Source organism: Lactuca serriola, chromosome 5, assembly GCF_051521515.1.
Source record: "Lactuca serriola cultivar US96UC23 chromosome 5, Lser_US96UC23_V15, whole genome shotgun sequence".
Lineage (NCBI taxonomy): Eukaryota > Viridiplantae > Streptophyta > Magnoliopsida > Asterales > Asteraceae > Lactuca > Lactuca serriola.
This window is the reverse complement of record NC_136412.1, coordinates 153,406,319-153,429,368: the sequence shown is the minus strand read 5'-3', so window position 1 is coordinate 153,429,368 and position 23,050 is coordinate 153,406,319. Positions and strand designations below refer to the sequence as shown.

Genomic DNA, 23,050 nt, shown 5'->3' with positions numbered 1-23,050 from the left:
CAAGGGCTCACGAGCAGCAAAACTTGAACAAGAGTTTTCCAATCTTAATTTGGCAGCATGGTCGTCAATGGAGGCTTATTGTCAGAAAATCAATAGCTTGGTTGATCAACTCTGAGATGTCGATAACTTGGTCACCATCGTCAATTGAAAATACAACAAAATATTTAGTAAGAAATTCAAAAGGGATTCTTTCTCGTCAGACTTCTCAGAGTTCTCAAGTCTGTTCTTATCTCGGGTACAGGTCTTGTGCTTTCAGTAGTATGAGCCCAATACTACCTTCCACACCTACCTGTACCTTCCTCAAGATCAAACCTAACACCTCTAATTCATAGCACATATGCATCCTAGATTCTCCTAGGGTTTCCCCAACCTTCACTATACCAGAAACATTAATCAACGTCGCAGGTTTCCTTATGCATGCAAGTTATACACAAATAGGATCATATAGAATGTCGAATAAAGTTTCTACCCTAAGTCCACAACTAAACAAGGAACAAGAAATGAGGCAGAATTCATCATTCTAGGGCTATGCATTCCTAATCGTATATTACTTTGAAAGGATACAGTTAGCAATTAACATAGTCAACCTCGATTTCAAGTAATATAAGCATCAAGTCATCCTAGGCTATAAGGCATCACACAAGTAAGGAAATTCTATCACGTAACTCCTAATGGTATCCTTATCCCTACTCTAGCATGCAATTCCACATATCAAGCATACTAATCATAGCACATAAACATGGATAAATTGGGAATCACTTACTTATGCTCGATTGATTGCACGCATTCCACTCTCCCTTTTTAATTACGAAAACCTTTTTCAGAAAAAATTCGGTTATTTTTTTTAAAGATTATCATTCCTTAGTTTGAGTTCTCACACGCCCGAGGGTATGCCCGAGTCCCTCAAACCAAGGCTCTGATATCAACTTGTAACAACCTGAAAACCAGATAAAAAAATTCATTTTTAAAATGGAAATTTTATTCATAAATTGTTTTAAAAATCCATTACATCAAGTCATAACAACAGATCAGAGTATCCATATCAATAAGTGCGGCAAATGTTGAAGAGTGAATGTTGTGCCATCAAGTCGGGCCCTTCCCCTTAGTGTCGGAAGTCCCTGAAAACACCCAAATAAATTGTAAGCAAAAGCTTAGTGAGTATCCCAAAATATCACGCAACATACAAGCTCATCATATCATGCAGCATACGAATAGTTGTCATGGCCTACCCCGATGGTCTGATATCCAGTTGCCATGGGCTACCCCGATGGTCTTTACCTGGAATGCCATGGGCTACCCCCATGGTCGGATATCCAAGTGCCACGGACTACCCCCATGGTCTTCACACAAACAAACACATAATTGATGGGTTTCGAGCAAAACATCATTCCTATGGTATACATGCAAACCCTAATAGCTTTTGGATCTAGTTTGTCTAATGAACATGCAATTGAATATCCAAAGCTATAAACCCTAGATCTATCATATAAGAACTGAAATAAGGGTTTAGTAATTACATTTGATTCTTATATTGCAATAACAATCAATTCCTTGGTTTGATTGGCTTCAGAAAGCTTAGTGCCTCAAGTGTTGCACCTCTAATGGAGTCACAAACACCACTAAGCAACAAGAATGAAGAGAGATGAGAGGGGAGGCACCAAAACCGGCTGGAAACCCTAATCCAAGTGTTAGCCTCGTTTTTTGTGCCTAAGGGCTCCTTATATACTTATATACTTAGGCAATTAGGGTTATCTAACAAGGAAACCCTAATTTGACTGCTTAAGCCCTAAGCGGCCCATGGACTCCTTCTTTAGAAGCCTTAGACGACTTCTAATGGGTTTCCCCCATAGAATTCGTCAACTCCACCTTCTATGGAATCCATAAGCCCATCTATGAAATTATCTTATAATTACACAATAAGTCCCTTAAGTTTAATTAATCTCTTTTAGCCACAAAATTAATTCTTAATTAATTCTTGACTAATATTAATTAAACATTATGATTTCTCCTTTAATATATTATTCTTATAATATATTAGTAAATAATATTTAAACCTTTCTCTCCTTAATTCATTCTACATATTGCTATGGGGAAGGCAACCCAAAAGGACCATGCTCATAATCGGGTCAAGTACATACTAAAATAGTTATGGACTTAGACACTAATCCGACAGTCTCCCACCTGGATAAGTCTAATAACTATTTTCCATATGACTTCAGAACCTGATCAGCAATCGTAGCTTTCAAAAGCCGCTGTCAACTCTGATCTTATCAGATAGCGTGTCCTTTAAATAAGGGATTATATATTCCTCCATTCTCAAGATATCTTATAGACACAATACATGAATTTCAATCATTCTCTATATACTGTTTTCCGACTTCCGATTTATGACGACTGGCAACAGACTCCAATTGAACACATCAACTTAGCCCCGGCTTGGCCAAGCGCTTAGGTGTCATCACTAAATCATCGAGGGGCCCACAAATATCGCTTTTATCCCACTTTGGGTAAAAGGAACGGATAAACTTCGACTCAAATGCTTGCTTGCATTTTCTAATCGAATCACACACAATAATAAGTTTTATAACACCAAGTTATTGGTGCGTTTACTTATTATCAATGTGCAACCAACCAACAAAACAACTCACACATCTCGGTTTCAAGAATATACAATATTATCGACTCACAATCACTCAAGATAAAATCCACGAAGTGATTCTTGTGAGCGTGGGTTTAATCCAATACTCTAATCTTATCAAAGCACTCATGAACTCTGCAGCAAACTTGTGTTATTTCTAAACTCTTTAGACAATCTACAGACTCTTCACGACAGTCTTGCTTCATACTTACTTACAAAGTATGACCGACTATGGAGGTTTGAATAACCCAGTTATTCTGGAAGTCAAAACATGCAAACTGAAACACAACAATAATCCTTAATCCTATATGGCCCCAAACTTGTGGGAGTAAATAAAACACTTTTGTTTAAACACCATATTGATTACTCATTATTCATTGTTTACTGTTTCAGAAAATCAACTTATTTCTCAAATTACAACAATAGTTGTCCCATGCACAGAGCATGCACACTATGTTTCCTATGGTCCTTACTTTGTGAAATAGATCAATTGAAAACCTTTTCCAATGATGCTCATTTCACAATTTCCAATCCTTATCATTAGTGTTAGAACACAAGGTTCTTGCCACCACTAGCATATGCTAAATTTTAACATTTTATGCAACGATCCTTTCGCAAAACCATAGCACAAAAGTCACCAAGACTTGGCCAATGAAAATACTAAGTACTCCATCAAAAATTGTTACAAAACAATTTTATAGATGTGATGTCTCTCACTCAAAGCACATTCCTTTGAACATCCTTTTGCATAGAATTTTCTAATCTAGACATAAATTCTTAATTTCCAACTCCCAATATGGAAACATTTCCATATTTGCCATACGACAACTCATTCTTAATAGAATCTTATCTATTCATAATAATGTCGATATGGTCCATCCAACACTATACTTCCAATACTTCCAACTACTCACAAGCACAAATCCTTGGCGAACCTTAGATCGTCCTTTGATAGTTGTTTAATTATTTAAGTAAAAAAAAAACCGTTCTAGTCCCTTTTCCCTCTTAATGCGCTAAGCATTTGGAAAATTTTAGAACGATCAAACATTATAGCATATGCAATCGATCCTATACCCGAAGCGTATGGGACACAATTCATAATGTCTTACATAAAGACGTGATACTTTTACCAGTCTTTTGCTATAATATTTCTAATTGCCATGTTCTCACAATTTTGATTATGAAAAGGGATGCCGTAATCATAACCAAATTTTGAGAATGCAATTATCCTTTCCATATATATATATATATAGAATTTCCTCATGTTGAACCATTCCAACACAACATTCATATATATTTGACCAAATTTGATTAAAATTCCACAATCTAAGCTTTTAGATTTGAAATAAAGCATAATATTATCTCCCTTAATTATAGCAAAACAACTTTTCAACCCCTGCAACTTGGCAAAGTGAATCTTTGTTATTCTATAATTAATATTGCTAACTTGCAATACATGAAATAATAATCATGTTCCCACTAACACAATGATTATTGCCACACAAGGATAACACTTATGCTCCCACTAGCTTTAACATATATTCAGAAAATATCTGAACTTCCAAAAAACAATGTTTATTGAATTCCTTAAGTTCATATTTCTAAATACATGATGCTTTGATAAGCATTTATCTAAGCTTCTTAACCTCATACACCTTTGCTTTAAAAAGCTCACATGTGTGTATAAAGAAATTCAGAACTTATGTTACTAAGTCCCAAATGTTCAGACTAATTGCCAAATCTCACAATTTGAACCAAGGTTCTAAATAAAGTAAGGCGTGACTTGGCGGCAATGTCAAGCCTCAAGCCTTTCCGAGCCTTGGCGAGTCACAACGTTTGTAAGGCGTGACTTAAGGCGGCAATTTTCTATATAATTAATATTTTTATATGTATTTTCAGCTATTATTCATCTTTATACACACATATGAGTTAAGGCGGCGTTTTGGCAAAGCTTGGCGGCAGGTGCAAGCCTTGGAGTCGTGGCGCGCCATGGCGGAGCCATGGCGAGCTTTTTAGAACCTTGATTTGAACTATGAAGAGGGATGTCGTAATCATAATTGAATTTGAGAATATAATTTTCACAATTGCAATCTTCTTAAAATCTCTCTTAGTGAAATCATTTTCATGAAGCAGGGAAACCTTATGACACTTAGATTTTATGGTGTATGAGTTCCTATCCATGTGAATTTGTCAAAACCAAAGTTTGCGACAAATCCAATCTCATATGGACTGAACTTTCTTAATCTTGCCTATGGTAACACGGGAGCCCACCATGTCTTCCAAGTAGTTTAGCAACTTATCCTTACATATCAATGTACTTTCCATCGATCAACGTGCTTTGTCTTTATGCATTCAAATGAGAACTCATAGAACTTACATGCATAATTAACTCAATTGGAATGGCACAGAAAACAAAATAATGTCAACACGATAGGTTGTAAACCTTAAGTCGTGTGCTAGTGATGATCGATAAGGTTTATTCTTGATTTTTTCTTGAAACTTTTTCAAGATCATTAAAACTCCCACTGACCTCTTGACACATATGATTCTCTTTGTCAAGAAACATTCCTTGACAAAACAAATATTCAAGAGTTAGTGTAGTTTTATCAAGACTATCACTTTACATAACTGGTTCTAGTTGGTATTTGCCTTATCCAAGACATCACAACTTACCAATCTAAAATGTGCAACAATAAGAAAACTTTTCCAAATTCCACATTTGTTGAGTGTTATAAACCTTCTTAAGACTTGTCACTCAATTCATGATATTGGAGTATAACTCTAAGACTTGATATTGGAATGAAGTATGATCGACTTCTTGATTTAACCATTTCCACAATTCTCGATTCCTCTTCTTAGACATACAAATGCACTAAGACTCACTTAGTGGATCAATTGAGATATGGTTCTGAATCATTAAGACTTATCATAAAACACAATAAAAGGTACTCTCCCTTCTTCTTAGAATAGAGAAACTTTTATCTTTCTACCAAATTGATTCTTATTATTTGTTCTGTCATTAATTGAAACCTTTTCAATCGACTCAGAATTACATTTAATCTAATAAGTATAATCATATTTACTAAACTTTAGTAAATCATGACGAATATCTTTATCACTCTTGTGGTGGACTTAATCAACGCACAACCTAGTGTACTTGATCTCCTAGTCCTTCACTTGACACTTTGTCAAAGAATTAGTCTAATTTCCAAATATGAAGTTTCTCATTCATCACACAACCAAGTTGTATGATTCCAAGTTTCTGTCCAATTGAAACTTGGTCGATAACAAACTCTCTCTATTTAGTAAATTCTCGACATTTCCACAAATAACATAATTAAGAATCAAATCCATTATTGCAAATAGTAGAAACATTCAAACACCAATTTTTCATACATGTCATTGCAAGGATAAATAAATAAGACAAAATCAAATTTTATTTTATTGCGGAAAAACTTTGTCCTTACAATGCAATTCAACTAAAAAACTATGCTATTACATATTCCAAAGCAATTTATTCTAACTACAAGTACTAGCTCAAAAATCCAATCTTCAAACAATGCGATCGAAATCCATTTTCTTCACGATTAGATTCAGCACACTTCTTCCCTTAAGCTTCCTCTCTTTTCTTGGATCCTACAATACATCAAAATGTAATCTTATCACATCATGAATTATGAATCTAGAATAGGAACTCAAAAGAGTTAGATAATGGATTTTACCTGAAGTAGAGTCATACGTCTTGACTCTCCCATCTCTTAGATCTCTCAGGTAAATAGGGTAGCTTCGTCTCCAATGCCCCTTCTCTTGGCAATAAAAGCAAATGGACTCCTTTGGAATGGCACAAGGGACTATCTCAGAATTTACCTTTTTGGATCTCCAATGTCACCATTTTCAATGTCCATTGAAGTTTGGGAGTTTGATTCACCAGACAAATTTGCTTGACCAGCATGCCAAATCATTGCTTATATATTCAGCAGCTATAAGCAAAATGGTGAGATCAATGAGGGTCACGTCGTGTTTCATCATATAGTACTCTCTTACAAACTCACTATATGTTTCAGGAAGCAACTGAAGAACCCAGTCAACAGCCAACTCACCTGAAATCTCGACACCCAATATCCTTAACCTGTCAATGTGTGACTTCATCTCTAAGACGTGTGCACACATAGGTTTCCCATCTTCGTGTTTACTTGCCAAAAGGGATTGAGTTAGATTGAACTTTTCAAGCCTTCGAACTTATGTGTCAGGGAGAATAATTGGAGGAGGTGGAGGAAGTGAAGCATGTTCTCTGGTTCCTCGATCATATCGTGGAATATCATCTTCATTTGGAAAACTTGTTCCATGGGATTTTGGAAAACCATTGTTAGATTCAGACATCTACAAAATGGGAGAAAATTCAAGTTAAGTTGATTAGAATCCTTGATGTAACACCCAAATGAAACATCAATGCTAGGATCCAACACAATACTCTACAACCTAGAAGAGGGATGTCGTAATCTAGTTGCAGAATATTTGAAAGTAGGTAAATGACGATTTACCAATTTTCACCATGAAAAACGAAAAAGAAATTTAAGTTTTAAATGAATTGAAACTCCTAGATCTTTTGAGATTCATTGAACCTTTTAATGGCATGTTTAATCTCGATTATTCCCTTCTATTTGTGACTGGGATGCCGAGGATCACAAATAAGGTATGAATAACCATACGAATCACGAGGTGCACCCAATGCTACTATCACCTAATCAACTTGTCGGTTAGCCACACACGCTCCATTGATCTATGATAAGCATCGAGCCACCCTTCGCTACCAATGTCATCCCCAAATTAGTGTGACGGTTAACCACACACTCCACTAACGTTTGACAAGGGTACAAAGTGTAATTCCATGGATTAGCATACAATTTCACATTTTGCCTAAAGTAACTATGATTTGGGAATTTGTAAAAGAATTTAGTTACCTTGTACTTCATTATACTTATAATGGAAGGTTTCTGTCCTATCCTACCCGTTCGGCTAACGACCCTCCACTAGTCAAGAGTGCAGTGGGTAAGAGTGGATACCCATTCAATCGTCATTTTATAGGCAATTTCGTTAAACACCCTTATAGACCAGCTTCGTGAAGGCGGCCTACTAACGGTAAGACTGACTCTTTACTCATATATATATATATATATATATATATATATATATATATATATATATTAGACTTTTAATGTTACATATATATATAGTATAGGTTGTATTTTACACTTTTAAAACACTAGGTGGTTTTATTAACTTTCTCTTTTAATTAAACTTTTAATTAACTTAACAAAACCATGAGGGTGTAATTTGAACTTTTCACAATACTAGGGTTTTAGAATTTAGCATTTCAAAATTAAACTTTTAATCAATCTTTTAAATTCCAAAACTTGAGGGCAAGTTTTGAAACTTTTCAAAACATTAGGGTTTAGAATTTAAATATTTCAAAATTAAAATTTTAATCAAAAATTTAAATTCCAAAACTTAAGGGAAAATTTTGAAACTTTTCAAAACATTAGGGTTTAACTATTTAAATTTCAAAAACAAAACTTTTAAGCTCAAATTTGAACTATAAAACCTAAAGGGTGCAAATTGATACTTTTCAAACTTACTAGGTTAAATATTTATCCAATAATAATCCTATATTATCCATATTTAACCAAATCCATTAATTTTGATAAGGATAAACATTCCAAACATAAAAAATCGATTTTAGGCAATAAAATCGAGTTTTTGGTAATTATCCTTAACAAAATCTGCTCAAAAAAATCGAAAATCCAGGCAACTAACCCTTGGACTCGTCGAGTTGGGCCAACTCGTCGAGTCAACCTGTCAGAATGCAAAAAAATTCGATTTTTCTGATCTTTGGCAATCCAATTATGCATGTATTCAATAGAAAAACGACCTAGGCTTTGATACCACTGATGAGTTTCGAGCAAAACATCATTCTTATGGTGTACATGCAAACCCTAATAACTTTTGGATCTAGTTTGTCTAATGAACATGCAATCGAATATCCAAAGCTATAAACCCTAGATCTATCATATAAGAACTGAAATAAGGGTTTAGTAATTACCTTTGATTCTTATATTTCAATAACAATCAATTCCTTGCTTTGATTGGCTTCAGAAAGCTTAGTGCCTCAAGTGTTGCACCACTAATGGAGTCAAAAACACCACTAAACAACAAGAACGAAGAGAGATGAGAGGGGAGGGACCAAAACCGGCTGGAAACCCTAATCCAAGTGTTAGCCTCGTTTTGGTGCCTAAGGGCTCTTTATATACTTAGGCAATTAGGGTTATCTAACAAGGAAACCCTAATTTGACTGCTTAAGCCCTAAGCAGCCCATGCACTCCTTCTTTAGAAGCCTTAAATGACTTCTAATGGGTTTCCCCCATAGAATTCGTCCACTCCACCTTCTATGAAATCCATAAGCCCATCTATGTAATTATCTTATAATTACACAATAAGTCCCTTAAGTTTAATTAATCTCTTTTAGCCACAAAATTAATTCTTAATTAATTCTTGACTAATATTAATTAAACATTATGATATCTCCTTTAATATATTATTCTTATAATATATTAATAAATAATATTTAAACCTTTATCTCCTTAATTCATCCTACATATTGCTATGGTGAAGGCAACCCAAAAGGACCATGCTCATAATCGGGTCAAGTACATACCAAAATAGTTATGGACTTAGACACTAATCCAACAATAATAACTATCAATCCACTCATCAAATGATGGGCTGACATTGGTGCCTTCGACCCATTGATATAGTGAGAGAACTCACCTCAGACTGCTGATAGAAATACTGCTCGGCTACCGGTTCAGAAATCTCACACTAAATAGAAAAAAGTTAACCTAATTAGAATTAAGTCACAACTCAATACATATGCTCAAAACCCTAAATCCAAACTCCTCCAATAAGGCCCAAAGTCTTTTCTCCCTTAATGGGCCTAACATCTAAGGTCCAAAACAATAATGGGCCACAAGGCCCAACCATGCTACCAATGGTCTAATAAAAATTTCCAAGGCTAAATTATTCTAATAGGTCCAGGGCAAAGGTTAATTAGGGCCCAAATGGCTCAAAAGCCCAATGAAAGCCCAAAGCCCACTAGCAGTGTACGCCCAACGTACATCATCAGTACGCTTAGCGTACTAAGCTCTTGGTCAGTACGCGCAACGTACAAGCTAGTACGCCCAACATACAAGCTGATTTTGCACAAAAGCCATTAAGTGCTTAATTCGTGAAGACGCTTCGTCCAAATCCGGATCTTGGTCATTTCTAAGGTTCTAGGGCATAAAGTTGGAAACTTTATGCCTTTACATGCCATATAAGAACCCAACACCACTTTTAAGCCATTAAGACTTCCTTTAAGATCTTAAACTCTTGCATGGTTTGATAAAAAAACTTCAAGTTAGCATTTTTATGCTTTTAGCATGGAAAAGGAGCTCAGGTCTAACATTTCTAACCTCTGGAGTTGCTCAAACTCACATAAGAGGACCCATGGACCAAAAATGGACTTATTACTAAAGCCTAACTTAAACTAGCAAAATAATGAGCAAGATACAAGCTTTTTACCTCAAAAAGCTCCTCTAGATGATCTAGATGTAGGATCCAAAAGGTTTCCCATGTTTAAGGCTTGATCACCACTTCCTTCTTCTTGCTAACAAACCAAAAAGAGTTACACTTGGCACCTTCAAGCTCAAAAATCACTCTCAAGGATATCTAGGGTTTTAGGGACGTTTGAGGGTAATGGAGGATGGTGATGAAGAGGGTCCAAGGTCATAAATGAGCTTAAATAGGGCTCAAGTTCGATAATTAGGGTTTTAGCCGTCGTCCTCATATGCCCTGCATATATGCTTGTACACCTCGCATACGAGCCCTAGCCACCTGATGCATGCGCTTGTGTATGCTAAGTGTACATACATGTACACCCAGCATACGGAGGATCCTCAATTGTCAAAATTAAATACTTCAAGGGCTTAAACAAAATACCTAGATTTTTGGACGTTACACACACTAAACCAAATCAAGTATTTATTACTACGAAAAGAAGATACATGTAAATGTAATTTTGAAGATTTTCCAAGCTAACATGACGAACAAAAACAAGAAGAAGACTTGTTTGTAACATGAAGTGAAAAATTGAAAAAACATAAAATTTAAAAGACTCTGATGAGGATGTCTAAGTCGTCGATGCCATATGACAAGAGCTGAACGGGCGGCAGAGAAAGCAATGGGAGAAGTAGACTTAGACTAGAACGACTGAGGCTTTAGCTTATAGAGACCATTTTCACTGGGCCCCATGAGAAGAGTAGTGCGTGTAGATATGTCCTTAATGACCAAAAAAAGAGTGAAATTCAAAAAAGACATTATTATCTTTAAAAAAAAATTAAGCCGAAAGAAGTTGTCTTGTGATGTGTGGAACGTGTAAGATGCTTGTGAGTTGAAAGGTTTTGTTTGGTGAAAAGATACGAGAGGAACCAATATGGAGAATAGGAAGACCCTTATCGTCACCAATGTATATATTGTCATTACCCTGGTATGTGCGAGAATCGTCCATGCTGGCAAGATCAGGCGTGATGTGAGCATTGGCACCAGTGTCAGGAAACCATGAGTTGGAGCTTGTGGAGGTATGACTCTTAGCAAGGTTGGCAGTGTTGCGTAGACAGATGGTAGTTGGATCTATGTTTGGACATTATGATAGAAGATGACCAATGCCACACCGATTGCATGTGTTATAGACCATGTTTTGGTTTAAATCCTAGCTGAATTAGTGGTCACCTCATCCACGGTTGTTGTTAGGGAATCTTCCATGAGTGTAGGAGCCACGGTTTTTGTTTTGAGATACATGATAGGCTTGAGGACCTATTGGTTGAGATTGAGGGATTGATTTTGGTACAATGTTGAAGTCGAAGGAGTTGGGGGGAAGTAGTAAGAAAGCCCATTTGAGCTTCCAATGTTGACGTTGAGGGTGTTGAGGCTACATTTGTAATTATGTGAAATGCTTGGACAACTGGTGTTGTAGGATTCCGTGTTTTTCCTTTCATGAAGCCATTATCACTGAAAAGAGCATGCAATTCAATAAATGTGGTGGGACACTGTCTGGTTGTGATTGTAAATTTAAGACTATTGTATTCTTCTCGTAAACCAGAAACGGCAAGCATGACCAGATCTTTGTCTGATATAGGAGATCCAATAACTGTTATAGCATCAGAGTATTCTTGAGCGTGATTCAAATAGGCGTCCACAGATTCATTTCACTTCATCTTGATTCTCAATAATTGTGTTTTGAGAGTATATTCTCGAGATGGGGAGTGTAGAGCATATGCATGTTCGAGAGCAAGCCAGAGTTCTTGAGAGGTGGTACCTTGTAGATATCGAAAAGATGCTTCTGAGATAGTGGAGATTATTAGCATGCATACGTGGGCATCATTAGCGACCCAGAGTAGTTTGGGTTGTCTCTTGGTTTAGTTTTCGGATCAGTAGTTGTGGTTGTTGCAGCAGGAAGTTGTGTTGCAGGGCAAAGGATTGTATACATAGCCATAAAGATTGTTAGTAAGGAGAAAGGACTTGATTATGGCTTTCCAGTGTGTGTAATTGTTTTGAGAGAGGGTAAAAGCAAACTTGTAGGTATTGTGATAATGTTTTTCAGCAGTAACGAAGCCAGCGAGAAGAGCCATATAGGATGATTAGCAGTTGCTTGGTTGATTGTAGCAGAAGATAAATTGATCTGCAATTTGTGTGGCCGACAAAATTATTTTTAGGGTTAGGTTAGATCTTGTGCTCTGATACCATAAAGGAATTGTAATTTTATTGATAATAAAAGATGTACATGGTTTAATACACACACACACACACAAATTATCGGTGTTCTAAAAGGCGCGTCATGGCGCACGTCAACGCTTGCCATGGCGTGAGGTGTGGCTTCGCTGTTACGAAAAGTCTCATAACGTTGCTGTTAGGCATGGCTCGTGGCAAGGCGTGATATGGTATGTCATGGTGCGTTATAACATGTCATGTCGCGTGTTTTTTCATTTAAGGCACGTTTTTTTGGTCTTTGTTATGTCTTTTCTAATCATGGATACAACTATTTTGTTTTTTGTTAACTTTTTGTTATTAGTTATTGATATAACACTTCTAAAAACTATTTATATTTGATATAAATTTATATTTATTTGGTAATATAATTATAAATTAATATAAAATCGTTGCCTTACATCACGCCTTGAAAAATGTCATGGCTCGTAAAGTTTGAGACTTGGCATTGCCGTCACGTCACGCCTCATGCGATTTAGAACATTGCTAATTACACTTCGATACCCTCTATTCTAACTATATTATAAATATGTCTAATAGACTCGATTCCCATCTCTTTAAGGATTATGATTCGATTCTCATCTCTTTAAGGATTATAATGATGCATCCTATTTGTTGTGTTTATTACTTCTAAATCATTTGTTCAAAATTTCTCATAGATGGATTCATATGTTTTTTTTTTTGCAATTAGCTCTTTTTAATGATGGTTTCATGATTTGTTTTCATACATAAAATTTTTGTAAATTTTTTTAAACGATTTGAGTCAATTGATTGATTATATTTGTGTATGAATATTGTTTTGAATTTGTAGTTCAGTTTTTTTATTTATAGATAACTACGGACAAAAAGTAATTCGGATAAAAAAATCTTTTAATTTTAAAAAATCAATTTATTTTAGCAGCCTATAGATTTTAAAAAACAAACAATTGTTTTTTGCAAACTATTGGTCCACCTCTTTTTCTGTAGATATTTGTAGATGTGTTCTGCAACTTGCATACATTTTACCTTTTAAAACAAATACATACAATTTCACTGTTACCAAAGTTTAAACAACAACTTGTAGCTAATTTTGTTTTAATTTCTATAGGTTACTGGAAAGATTTCTGTCGAACGACAAATGAAGTGAGGGTGATACACAAAGTTTTGAATGGATGTTGCTGTAAAAATGTTTAAAGAGTATGTTGGACAAGTTTGTGTTTATGAATCTTTGTTAAATATGTTAAATAAGGTTAATGGTTTTGTTTAGAATCTATGATGTACAAGTCCAATTATAGCATTGTACTTTCAAAGTAAAATGCCTTCGTAAGAAAAAACCCAAATATAGCATTTTTCTAATAGTATTTAGGAAGCCTACTTTTGGTTTATGGTTTTTTGGAAGCCTACTTCAAGAGCACAAGTTGAGAAGGTACTACTTTTACCAATGATACTATATTTAATATATCTACAACTAGGGTTAAATGCAATAAATATCAACTAACTTCCATTGATCTATTAATATATCTATTGTAAAAACTATACATACATTTAAATAAGCTATGTAGGTGATTGATAGCCATTTATAGTCATGTAATTTATAATCATTACTGATTTGCTATTTATAGTAATGTAGTCCCATTAGATTTGCAAAAATTCATTAAAATGACCATTAATAGTTTCTTCCCGTTTATAGCAATGTAGTTTCAACAAAAATTATTACATAAACTCCCACCGCATGCAACGAGCGGCCATAAAACCCTCATTTTAGTTATATATAAATTAGTCATATAACCATACTCTAGAAGAAGGCATATAAAAATTGACCAATGGCTCACCATTTTATGCATACAACTTGACTTTGCAAGGGATTAACAAACAAAGTATCATGAATTTTGTAAAATTTTATATCATTTATTAGATTACAACAATGAAAAACGTGTCAGCTAGTGATATAAAGAAAGCATCGATGGTTTTTCTAAAGCTGAGAAGAAAATTCCTCAAGTGGGGGTGAGGGTACTTGGAAAGCAAAAGCAGGGGGGTAAAGTCATGAGTGCCTCATCTCCACTTAATTTCTGGAAAACCATTCCAAGTGCATACCCTAAAGTTTTTGAAACTGAAACAGCCACAACATTTACAACTTAACAATACATGAAAACAGTTAATTTGGTTGGATGGAATGGTATCAAGCATTCCATTCCAAATTCCGTCGTACCAAAAACCATCTATTTGTTATTACTTGAATGTAACTTGCATACCTTTCTTTAACATTGCCACAAAATCTATAATGATCAGGAAACCGTTGCCCCCCTTGCAACTTGGAAGGAAAGTTTTCCTTCCATTTTCTTTCATTTCCTTACATTATAAAACTTAGGAACACCGATTTTTTATATTTTCTTCTCACTTCCATCCATTTCCCTTCTTTTTATTCGTTAAGTTGAACTCGGGAACAGATGTAAATTCAATCAAAACCTAAACATCAAAGTTCAAACCTTTTTCTCATTCCTAGTCAAGGAAATTAGACAGAACAAAATTACCTCATCAACCCTAACATTATAAATTTGAATAATAGAATCATCCTTCCCTATATAGCAATGATATTTTCCCACTCACACATGAGATTTGACTTGAGCAATGAGCATATAAGAATTCTTTACTCAGTTTTCCCAAAATGAAATGTTACAATCATTTATCTACAATTCTAGAGAACACTAATATTAAATATACAATTCAATATTTAAATCATGTAAATTCTAGAAAACTTACATTTACAACTTATCTTAAAAACCGAAAGACATGTTTCAACTTAGACGTTGCTAGAGGACCCTTTTCTGGAGGCACTGAGCTTTCCAACTTTGGATCGTGATCAGGCGGCTCAATAATATGAACATAACCATTGCTCATTCCAAGAGCAAATTGGTTAGGATAGGATGGATGTGCTACAATAACCACTGGATATGTGGTGATGCTGTTGCTGCTGCAAAAAGAAAAAGCATAAGTAACCCAACATCGACTTTTCATCAAACAAATAGTACATCCAGCTCACATGATGGCACTAGCAAATACTACAACTTCAACCACATGAGATATCAAAATTGCTTTGTTACAACTTAAATCTACTAAAAATATCAAAAAACAAAAAACTTGTGCTGGGATTACATATATAACCATTAATTTCTAGTTCTCTTTTGTGGCATACCTGGAAATCGGTGTAGACAAGTAGGCAGAAGGTGCTATTCGACATTGAAGCCTCAAACTGTTTGCATCAAAAACTCCAACAGCACCATCCAAAAATCCAGTAAATATTAGCAAGCCATCAGATGAGTATGTTGCGCTTGAAATTGCAGCAGAAAGAGGTTCTCTTGGAGACCACTGCAAAGGTTGATTTAATGAAACTACTTTATTAGTTACTATTCATAGTTAGCAATTTCTAAAACTAGTTAAGTTATGAGATCTGTGTATTCACCAATCTCAAGCACTCCAGTTGGTCATCATAAATAGCAATTTGACTTTGATGTACAACAAGGATATGGCGTTGATCATTATGGAACTGAACTTTAGTTTCTCCAACAAGTGAGGATGGATGCCCAGGTGGTGACTGTATGCTTCTTGATTTCTTCTTCCAGTTCCATGCACCAGTAATGTCCCACATACATAGCTGTAAGACACTCAAACATACAAATGTGGAATTATAAAAAAAGCAGTAAAGGAAACTTATGTCTTACAACAAGCAGAAAATTAAGTGTACATCATCTACAACTTGCCTGAGCATCAGCTCCGGATGAAACCAGTGAAGTCCATGAAAAGGAAAGCCCTGTGATTTGTTTCATGTGACCTCTGAGTTCTCTTTTGACCTAATAAAACCATCATGGATATGATAAGAAGATACATTTTCTACAAGACAATCTGATAAGTTGTAAAGGTTACCTGAAAAAACTCTACGCTGTAAATTTGTATAACTGAATCTTCCCTTCCTATAGCAATGATGTTGTTGTCTCGAGGATGGAAAGCCAAGCAGGTGGCTGCAGGTGGCGGGGGCATGAAACTTATCATAGTCTGAAGTTTAAAAAAAGGGAAAATGAATTATAAGCTCAACGAAGTTTCCAAACCGTTCAAAAAACCCCAATTATGTTTTGTCTGTTCAAGAAAACCTAACGAACTTAAGATTCTGTCTAAAAAGCCCAACTAACTTACATTTTTCATTTATGGTCAACCGGCTAATGAAAGTGAACGAATGACATGGCTTATGACGTGTAATTAAATATCAGAAATGACTTGTAAGACCAACGAAGTTTCAAAACTGTTCACAAAACGCCAATCATGTTTTGTTGGTTGAAAAAAACTCAACGAACTTATGCTTTTGTTCAATTCTCATTAGAGGCAACCAGATTCATTTGGTATACAACTAGTTGGCAAATGACATGACATTATATTTAATGACATGGAATAAAAAGATTAGAATTGCCCTTTATATATCGATTTAGCCCTAAACTTTTTTTTTCTGGGTGATCCTCCGTTCTAGATGTCCAAATCCAAGAAAGCGTCCACATCTATAAGGGTTTTCATCATCAAATATCTTCCTTGTAGATATTGAGTTGGACATCAATGATTGAGAGGAAGAGTAAGAAGTAACTATTACAAGAGTTCGAACACATACACCGTTTGTTTTTCTCTTCTCGAAACCCTAAATCGATATATAAAGCGTAATTCTAATCTATTTATTTCATGTTATTAAATATAATGTCATGTCATTTGCCAACTAGTTGTATACATGATAATGAATCTGGTTGCCTATAATGAGAATTGAACAAAAGCGTAAGGTCGTTGGGTTTTTTCAACAAACAAAACATGATTGGGGTTTTTTGAACGGATTTGAAACTTCGTTGGTCTTACAAGTCATATTCCGATATTTAATTACACGTCATAAGTCATGTCATTCATTGACTTTTATTAGCCGGTTGACTCTAAATGAGAAATGAACAAAGTGTAAGTTAGTTGGGCTTTTTTAGACAAAATGTTAGTTCGTCGGGTTTTTTTGAACAGACAAAACATAATTGGGTTTTTTAAACGGTTTGAAAACTTCGTTGGGTTTATAAGTCATTTTCCCTTTAAAAAAATCGATCAACTATTTGAAATTGACACACTATATATATATATATATATATATATATATATATATATATATATATATATATATATATATATATATATATATATATATATATATATATATATATATATATATATATATATATATATATATAACTTTGAGCTTAAAGATACATTACATGGAAAGTTGCCATTTGGAACATGGAGAGTTTCCCACCAGAGGCAGACACGAAGAAGCCATCATGCTTTGGCAAAGCAATGCATGCTGCTGACTCTTCATCAGGTTTATTCCCACTAACATCATTACACATGACAGCTCCCTTTGTTGGTTGCCAGACTTTTGGGGCGATAGATGCAGTTGACTTAAACGTGTATAATTAAGGAGCAATCAAAAGTCAAATTTAAATGTTGAAATATGTTAATCAGAAATGTTCATCACTCTAATTAACAAACCTTCCCAGATGGATTGCGTTTACTTGGTTTCCATTTCCAGACTTTATGAATGCCACTTGAAGCAAGTGCTAGCAAATCTAATCCAGAATTTGTATAGATCAACTGCACAACCTAGACCAGGTTGTTTCTAGATTAATATAAATTATAAAGTACCAACGGATCTGGCAATAATTACTGATAAAAGTATATAGACATGATTAGAATATTCCAGTTATTTCATCGACTTTTCACCCATTTCAACAAATTTGGTTGACTACTTATTAATAGTGAGGACACCGAATTTAACATACTTTGCAATGATAATTAGCCAAACACAGCTATTTGAAACAAACCTTGCGGGAATCCATTGGCAAGCGTAGAGCTTTGATGTGAAAGGAATCAACTATATCAGGGAGCTCCCAGCTTTCTTTATTAGCCTGCATTAATGTACACATATATATAGTCAATTGAAGTTATCGATATGCATTGTATCGAGTATTAATATAGCTAATAATCAATTGAGTTATGGTCTTCTACCAATCATCATATAAGGAGAACAATGATCCTTATGTTATATGTGAAGCTATTGATATGAAACACTATATCAATTTAGTTGATGATTTCTCAGCAAACCGATTTTGCAATAATGCAAAAACAAAAACTATGGCAATTCTTAAGAGATTGGCTAGTTAATTTATTTTGTAACATAGAAATGATATTATAAAACACCAACAAAAAGATATAACATGCATATACATGATCCAAATACAAGAAACTATACCGTTAGTTGAAGAAACAGTTTACATGCATAATTGCATACATACTATTTCAAAACCATATTCCCAAATTTCTGAAAATAATAATCTTATTATTATTAGTAGGAAATAAATTTAAGCAGATAAATGTATTATTTTATACCACATTTCTATGTTGAACACATATTTTCTTGTTTTCATTTTTCTTTAAACTTAAAAAGTATTCTAGTAGTGAACCTTACAGCAGATGAAATACCTCACTTGAACTTTCTATTAGAGTAATAGAATTAGATCAATATAATCAATAAAAAATATATATTTAATATATAACTTACTTGATATCCAAGGGCAGTATAAAGCATTCTCACAACATCATTTACTGACGGACGTTCTTCACGATCTCTCTTCAAGCATCGATAAGCTATTGTAGTAAAAGCCCACAATGAATTTTGGGTTATTTCATCCCTTATATTACCAAAAATAATTGTATCTACTTTGTTTAGTTCGTAACATTCTCGTGCCAATCCTGGTAAAGGGCGATCATCCTTATTGCTAATACACAACCTTCCACACAACACTTCAAACAACACCACACCTAAAGAGTATACATCAGACTCTTTTGTTAAAAACCCGGTTTCCGCATATAATGGATCACAATATCCAACCGTGCCTACAACTGAGGTGTAAAGAAATGTGAAGTTATTAGTGGGAGCAAATTTGGAAAGGCCAAAATCAGAGATTTTGGCGTTCCAATTTTCGTCTAATAGGATGTTGGAACTTTTAACATCACGGTGCAATACTCTAAGTTGGGTTTCAGAACCATGAAGGTATGCTAATCCACGAGCCATCCCAATGCATATCTTTAACCGTTGGGTCCAATTTAGATCATTGTTGTTGAGATGAAAGTCTAGACTTCTATTAGATAGGTACTCGTACACAAGGATTTTCTCATTACTCTCATCACAAAATCCCAAAAGATGGACCAAGTTTTCATGTTTGTAAAGAGAAAGCATTGTGATTTCTTTCCAAAACTCTGGGTTTCCTTGCCCAAATGCACGGTCTAAGCGCTTAAAAACAACCATGGACTGCCCCTCAGAATGGAGGATTTCTCCCTTATACACCTTCCCAAATCCTCCTCTTCCGATACAATTCTCAGGAGCAAAGTTGTTGGTGGCGGATTTTATGGATTCTAACGTTATTTTGAGGTGTTCAACCTCTCTTATATTAGACATCGATTTGGAGAAAAATAGGAAAGATAATCAACAGCTCCAAAGACAAGAGCTTGAAGTAGCTGATAATGGATCAATTCTGCTCAGCATCGCTTTAGCATATCGGCTTACAAGGCAAGAAATATTTGAAACAAGTTTACAAGTAGAGGTCAATGGTCTCTCACACACAATAGATCAGACACCAGTCAATGAGCAATTGCAACAGATTGTGCATGTGGAGCTATTTGAAACCATTACAATTCAAATCAATTTGGTGTGCGGTTTGACTTTTGCATTTGAGATATGACAACAAAAATTAGTCTGAGCGTTTATGTAACAAGAAATATATTAACAAGTTTACCAGATCTGAAAGAAAGTTTTTGGACAGATATATCGGCTCCGCCTTGTTGTTGCCGTTGCAGCGAACTTCGCCGTTGCCGCGTTGACTTAGAAAAGAGAGACCGTTCCCTGAGAACGAGTGAAAGAGACCTGCAATAAAATTGATAGTTGTTGCCGTTTTATTTCTTCCTATTTTTGTGTTGGGTTTTGACTTTTTTTTGTTTTAATTTATTCTTATTATAACTTATACAAAATTCACAAATTATCCGAATGTTTTTCGGTTTTCCTAATATAATCGTTATGAAACTTTCTTTTTGCATGGATAGTCCATTTCGAACAAACCTTACACATAAACAGTTTTTATAAGGAAAAACCTTAGAAAAAACCAATGTTTTAAAACCCGGGTTTTTGGTTGACCCGGTATGATAACCGGTTCACGGGTCAACCGGTTCAACCGCCGGGTCAACCCGATTTATGGTCTTTTTTTATTTTTATATATTTTTACTTTCATGCATAATGCATAAACATATAAAACCAATAATTTAATGTCCACAAAGTTTAAATATTTAAAAACATTGAAAAACATTGAAGAAACCGCAAACGGTCCGCTGTTTTGGCGTTCGCTACTTGTTTCCAACTATCCAAACCCTATTAAAACGGGTCAATCCGGTTTTAACCGGTTCGACTTAAGCAGTTGAACCGCGGTTTAGAGGAAACCTGGCCGGTTCGATCCGGTTCGTATTTTTACAAAAAACCTGTCTCAATTGACCCGCCTTCTACCCCGGGTCACGGTCCAACCGGTTGAACTGGTCGGGTCAACCCGGGTTTTAAAACATTGGAAAAAACCAACCTATTATCATCCAATGTTCGAAAAAACCATTATGTTATTTTTTTGTACGATAAAACCATTTTATTTATTGATCATGCTTAAAATAATGTCTTGCAACCGGAAACCTTTGATAGTCGGTTACCTAAAATTTGTGACATCAGAAAAACCCAACCTATTATCCTCTAATGCTCGAAAAAACCATTATGTTATTTTTGTACAAAAAAAAACCATTTTATTTTCTAATTTTTTACAATAAAACCCTTTTATTATATGATTTTTACAACAAAACATTTTATTTACCCCTTTATGTCCCATATTTTTTCCTTTTGAGAAATGATAATTGATAAATATCTCATTTATCATTACGGTTACACACTGTCCAATAAGAGAAGTTTTCAAGAAGGAAAAATATAGTTAGCTTCCAGGATTTTTAATTTTGTTATGCTTTATACTCATCATGTATCTCGTTTCCACTAGTGGTGTAAAGTTCTTATTAACAACTGGTCATTATATTGTAATGTTGTGTTATGAATAACTTCTACTTCATATATAAAATCAATGAGAAATATGTCTCTTTATGCATGATCCTCGTGAACCTAATTTTCTTGCTCTAAAATGTATACTTCCATACCTTTAGGGGACTTTGTCTCTTGGTCTTCATCTTCGTCCTCAGACACGCCACTCTACTTTTGTAGTTTATGTGTTTATTGGCGACAATCATGTTTCTTGGTCCTCTAAAAGGCAAAACGTCATGTCGAGGTCTAGTGTCGAAACTGTGTACAAGGGTGGTCAATGTTGTTGAAGCTGTCTGATTTCACAATCTTTTTGTGTAACATCCCAAAAACACAGTCTGAAAATTTCGTTTAATTTAATAATGAAAACCATAGTCAATAAAACTCATATAAAAATCATAAGCAATGTATCTCAAAATATTATAGCAACTGTCAAGTATATCAGAGTATAAACATCCCAGGCTGAACAAATGGTGTGTGCACTGCAATCTTCCCGAGCTCCTCTTTAGAAAAACTGAGTACCTGAAACCAAAACTGAAAACTGTAAGCACGAAGCTTAGTGAGCTCCCCCAAACTACCACATACCATACAATAACATATAAACACATATTGGGCTTTGCCCACTGCATCGGACCGAAGTCCGGAACTAACTAGGGCCTTGCCCTCTGCATCGGACCGAAGTCCGGAACTAACTGCATCGGACTGAAGTCCGGAACTGACTAGGACCTTGTCCCCTGCATCGGACCGAATTCCGGAACTAACTGCATCGGACCGAAGTCCGGAACTGACTGGGACCTTGTCCCCTGCATCGGACCGAAATCCGGAACTAACTGCATCGGATCGAAGTCCGGAACTGACTGAGCACAGCATAACATAAACATATCAACTAACACATATATTGCATACTACATCGGACCGTAGCCCGGAACACATAACACATAATCCTGTCTGTGTCACGAAGACATCAAACATACTAACTACTGTATCAGACCAAAGTCCGGAAACTACTGGAAGGAAACTCACCTCACACTGCTGAAGTCCCGTAGACACAATCTCACACTGCTGAAGTCCCGCAGACTCAACCCCAGCTGCTAGATGACAGATTCCCGAACTGTCAACACCAAAATAACACCCAATTAATAATTGGGTTCTAACACAAAACTATAAATACATACTTTGGATAATTACTACATTACCCCTAGCTTGTCTTACCCAAGCCCAAGGCCCAATCCATAGGCCCAAAGTCAACTAGGGATCAAAGCCCACCATATGGCCCAATTTTCCAAATTGGGCCCAAACCTCTATATGGACTTCCCTTAAGGCCCAATTGCTCAGTCCGGTCCAACATGTCTCATTCTAAGGGCCCAATATCATACAACCAACTAGGCCCAACTATG

At 35.3% G+C, this 23,050-nt stretch overlaps 1 protein-coding gene across 2 annotated transcripts; it reads right to left on the bottom strand.

The window, feature by feature from the left end:
* Positions 1–14,952: 14,952 nt before the first annotated feature.
* LOC145053137 (protein TOPLESS-RELATED PROTEIN 2-like) lies at positions 14,953–20,451 on the bottom strand. 2 transcript variants are annotated; one of them, XM_079001148.1, is made up of 9 exons: positions 19,101–20,451; positions 18,364–18,447; positions 18,032–18,142; positions 17,758–17,940; positions 16,397–16,525; positions 16,234–16,323; positions 15,936–16,127; positions 15,669–15,841; positions 14,953–15,446 (listed from the first exon to the last, which is right to left on the bottom strand). In XM_079001148.1, exons 1-9 carry the CDS (start codon positions 19,995–19,997, stop codon positions 15,245–15,247), a joined length of 2,061 nt encoding a protein of 686 aa, XP_078857274.1. In that variant the 5' UTR covers positions 19,998–20,451; the 3' UTR covers positions 14,953–15,244. The 2 variants fall into 2 exon arrangements, with proteins under 2 accessions (XP_078857274.1, XP_078857275.1); XM_079001149.1 differs by having other exon boundaries at positions 14,953–15,443.
* Positions 20,452–23,050: the final 2,599 nt, after the last annotated feature.

Bases quoted from the DNA above. Each gene is read 5' to 3' on its own strand.
- LOC145053137 (XM_079001148.1), bottom strand. From the start codon at position 19,997: ATGTCTAATATAAGAGAGGTTGAACACCTCAAAATAACGTTAGAATCC. The intron at 18,448-19,100 runs GTAAGTTATATA...ACATTAATGCAG, and splicing joins ATACTGCCCTTGGATATCAA to GCTAATAAAGAAAGCTGGGA. The intron at 17,941-18,031 runs GTTTGTTAATTA...TACACGTTTAAG, and splicing joins AACGCAATCCATCTGGGAAG to TCAACTGCATCTATCGCCCC.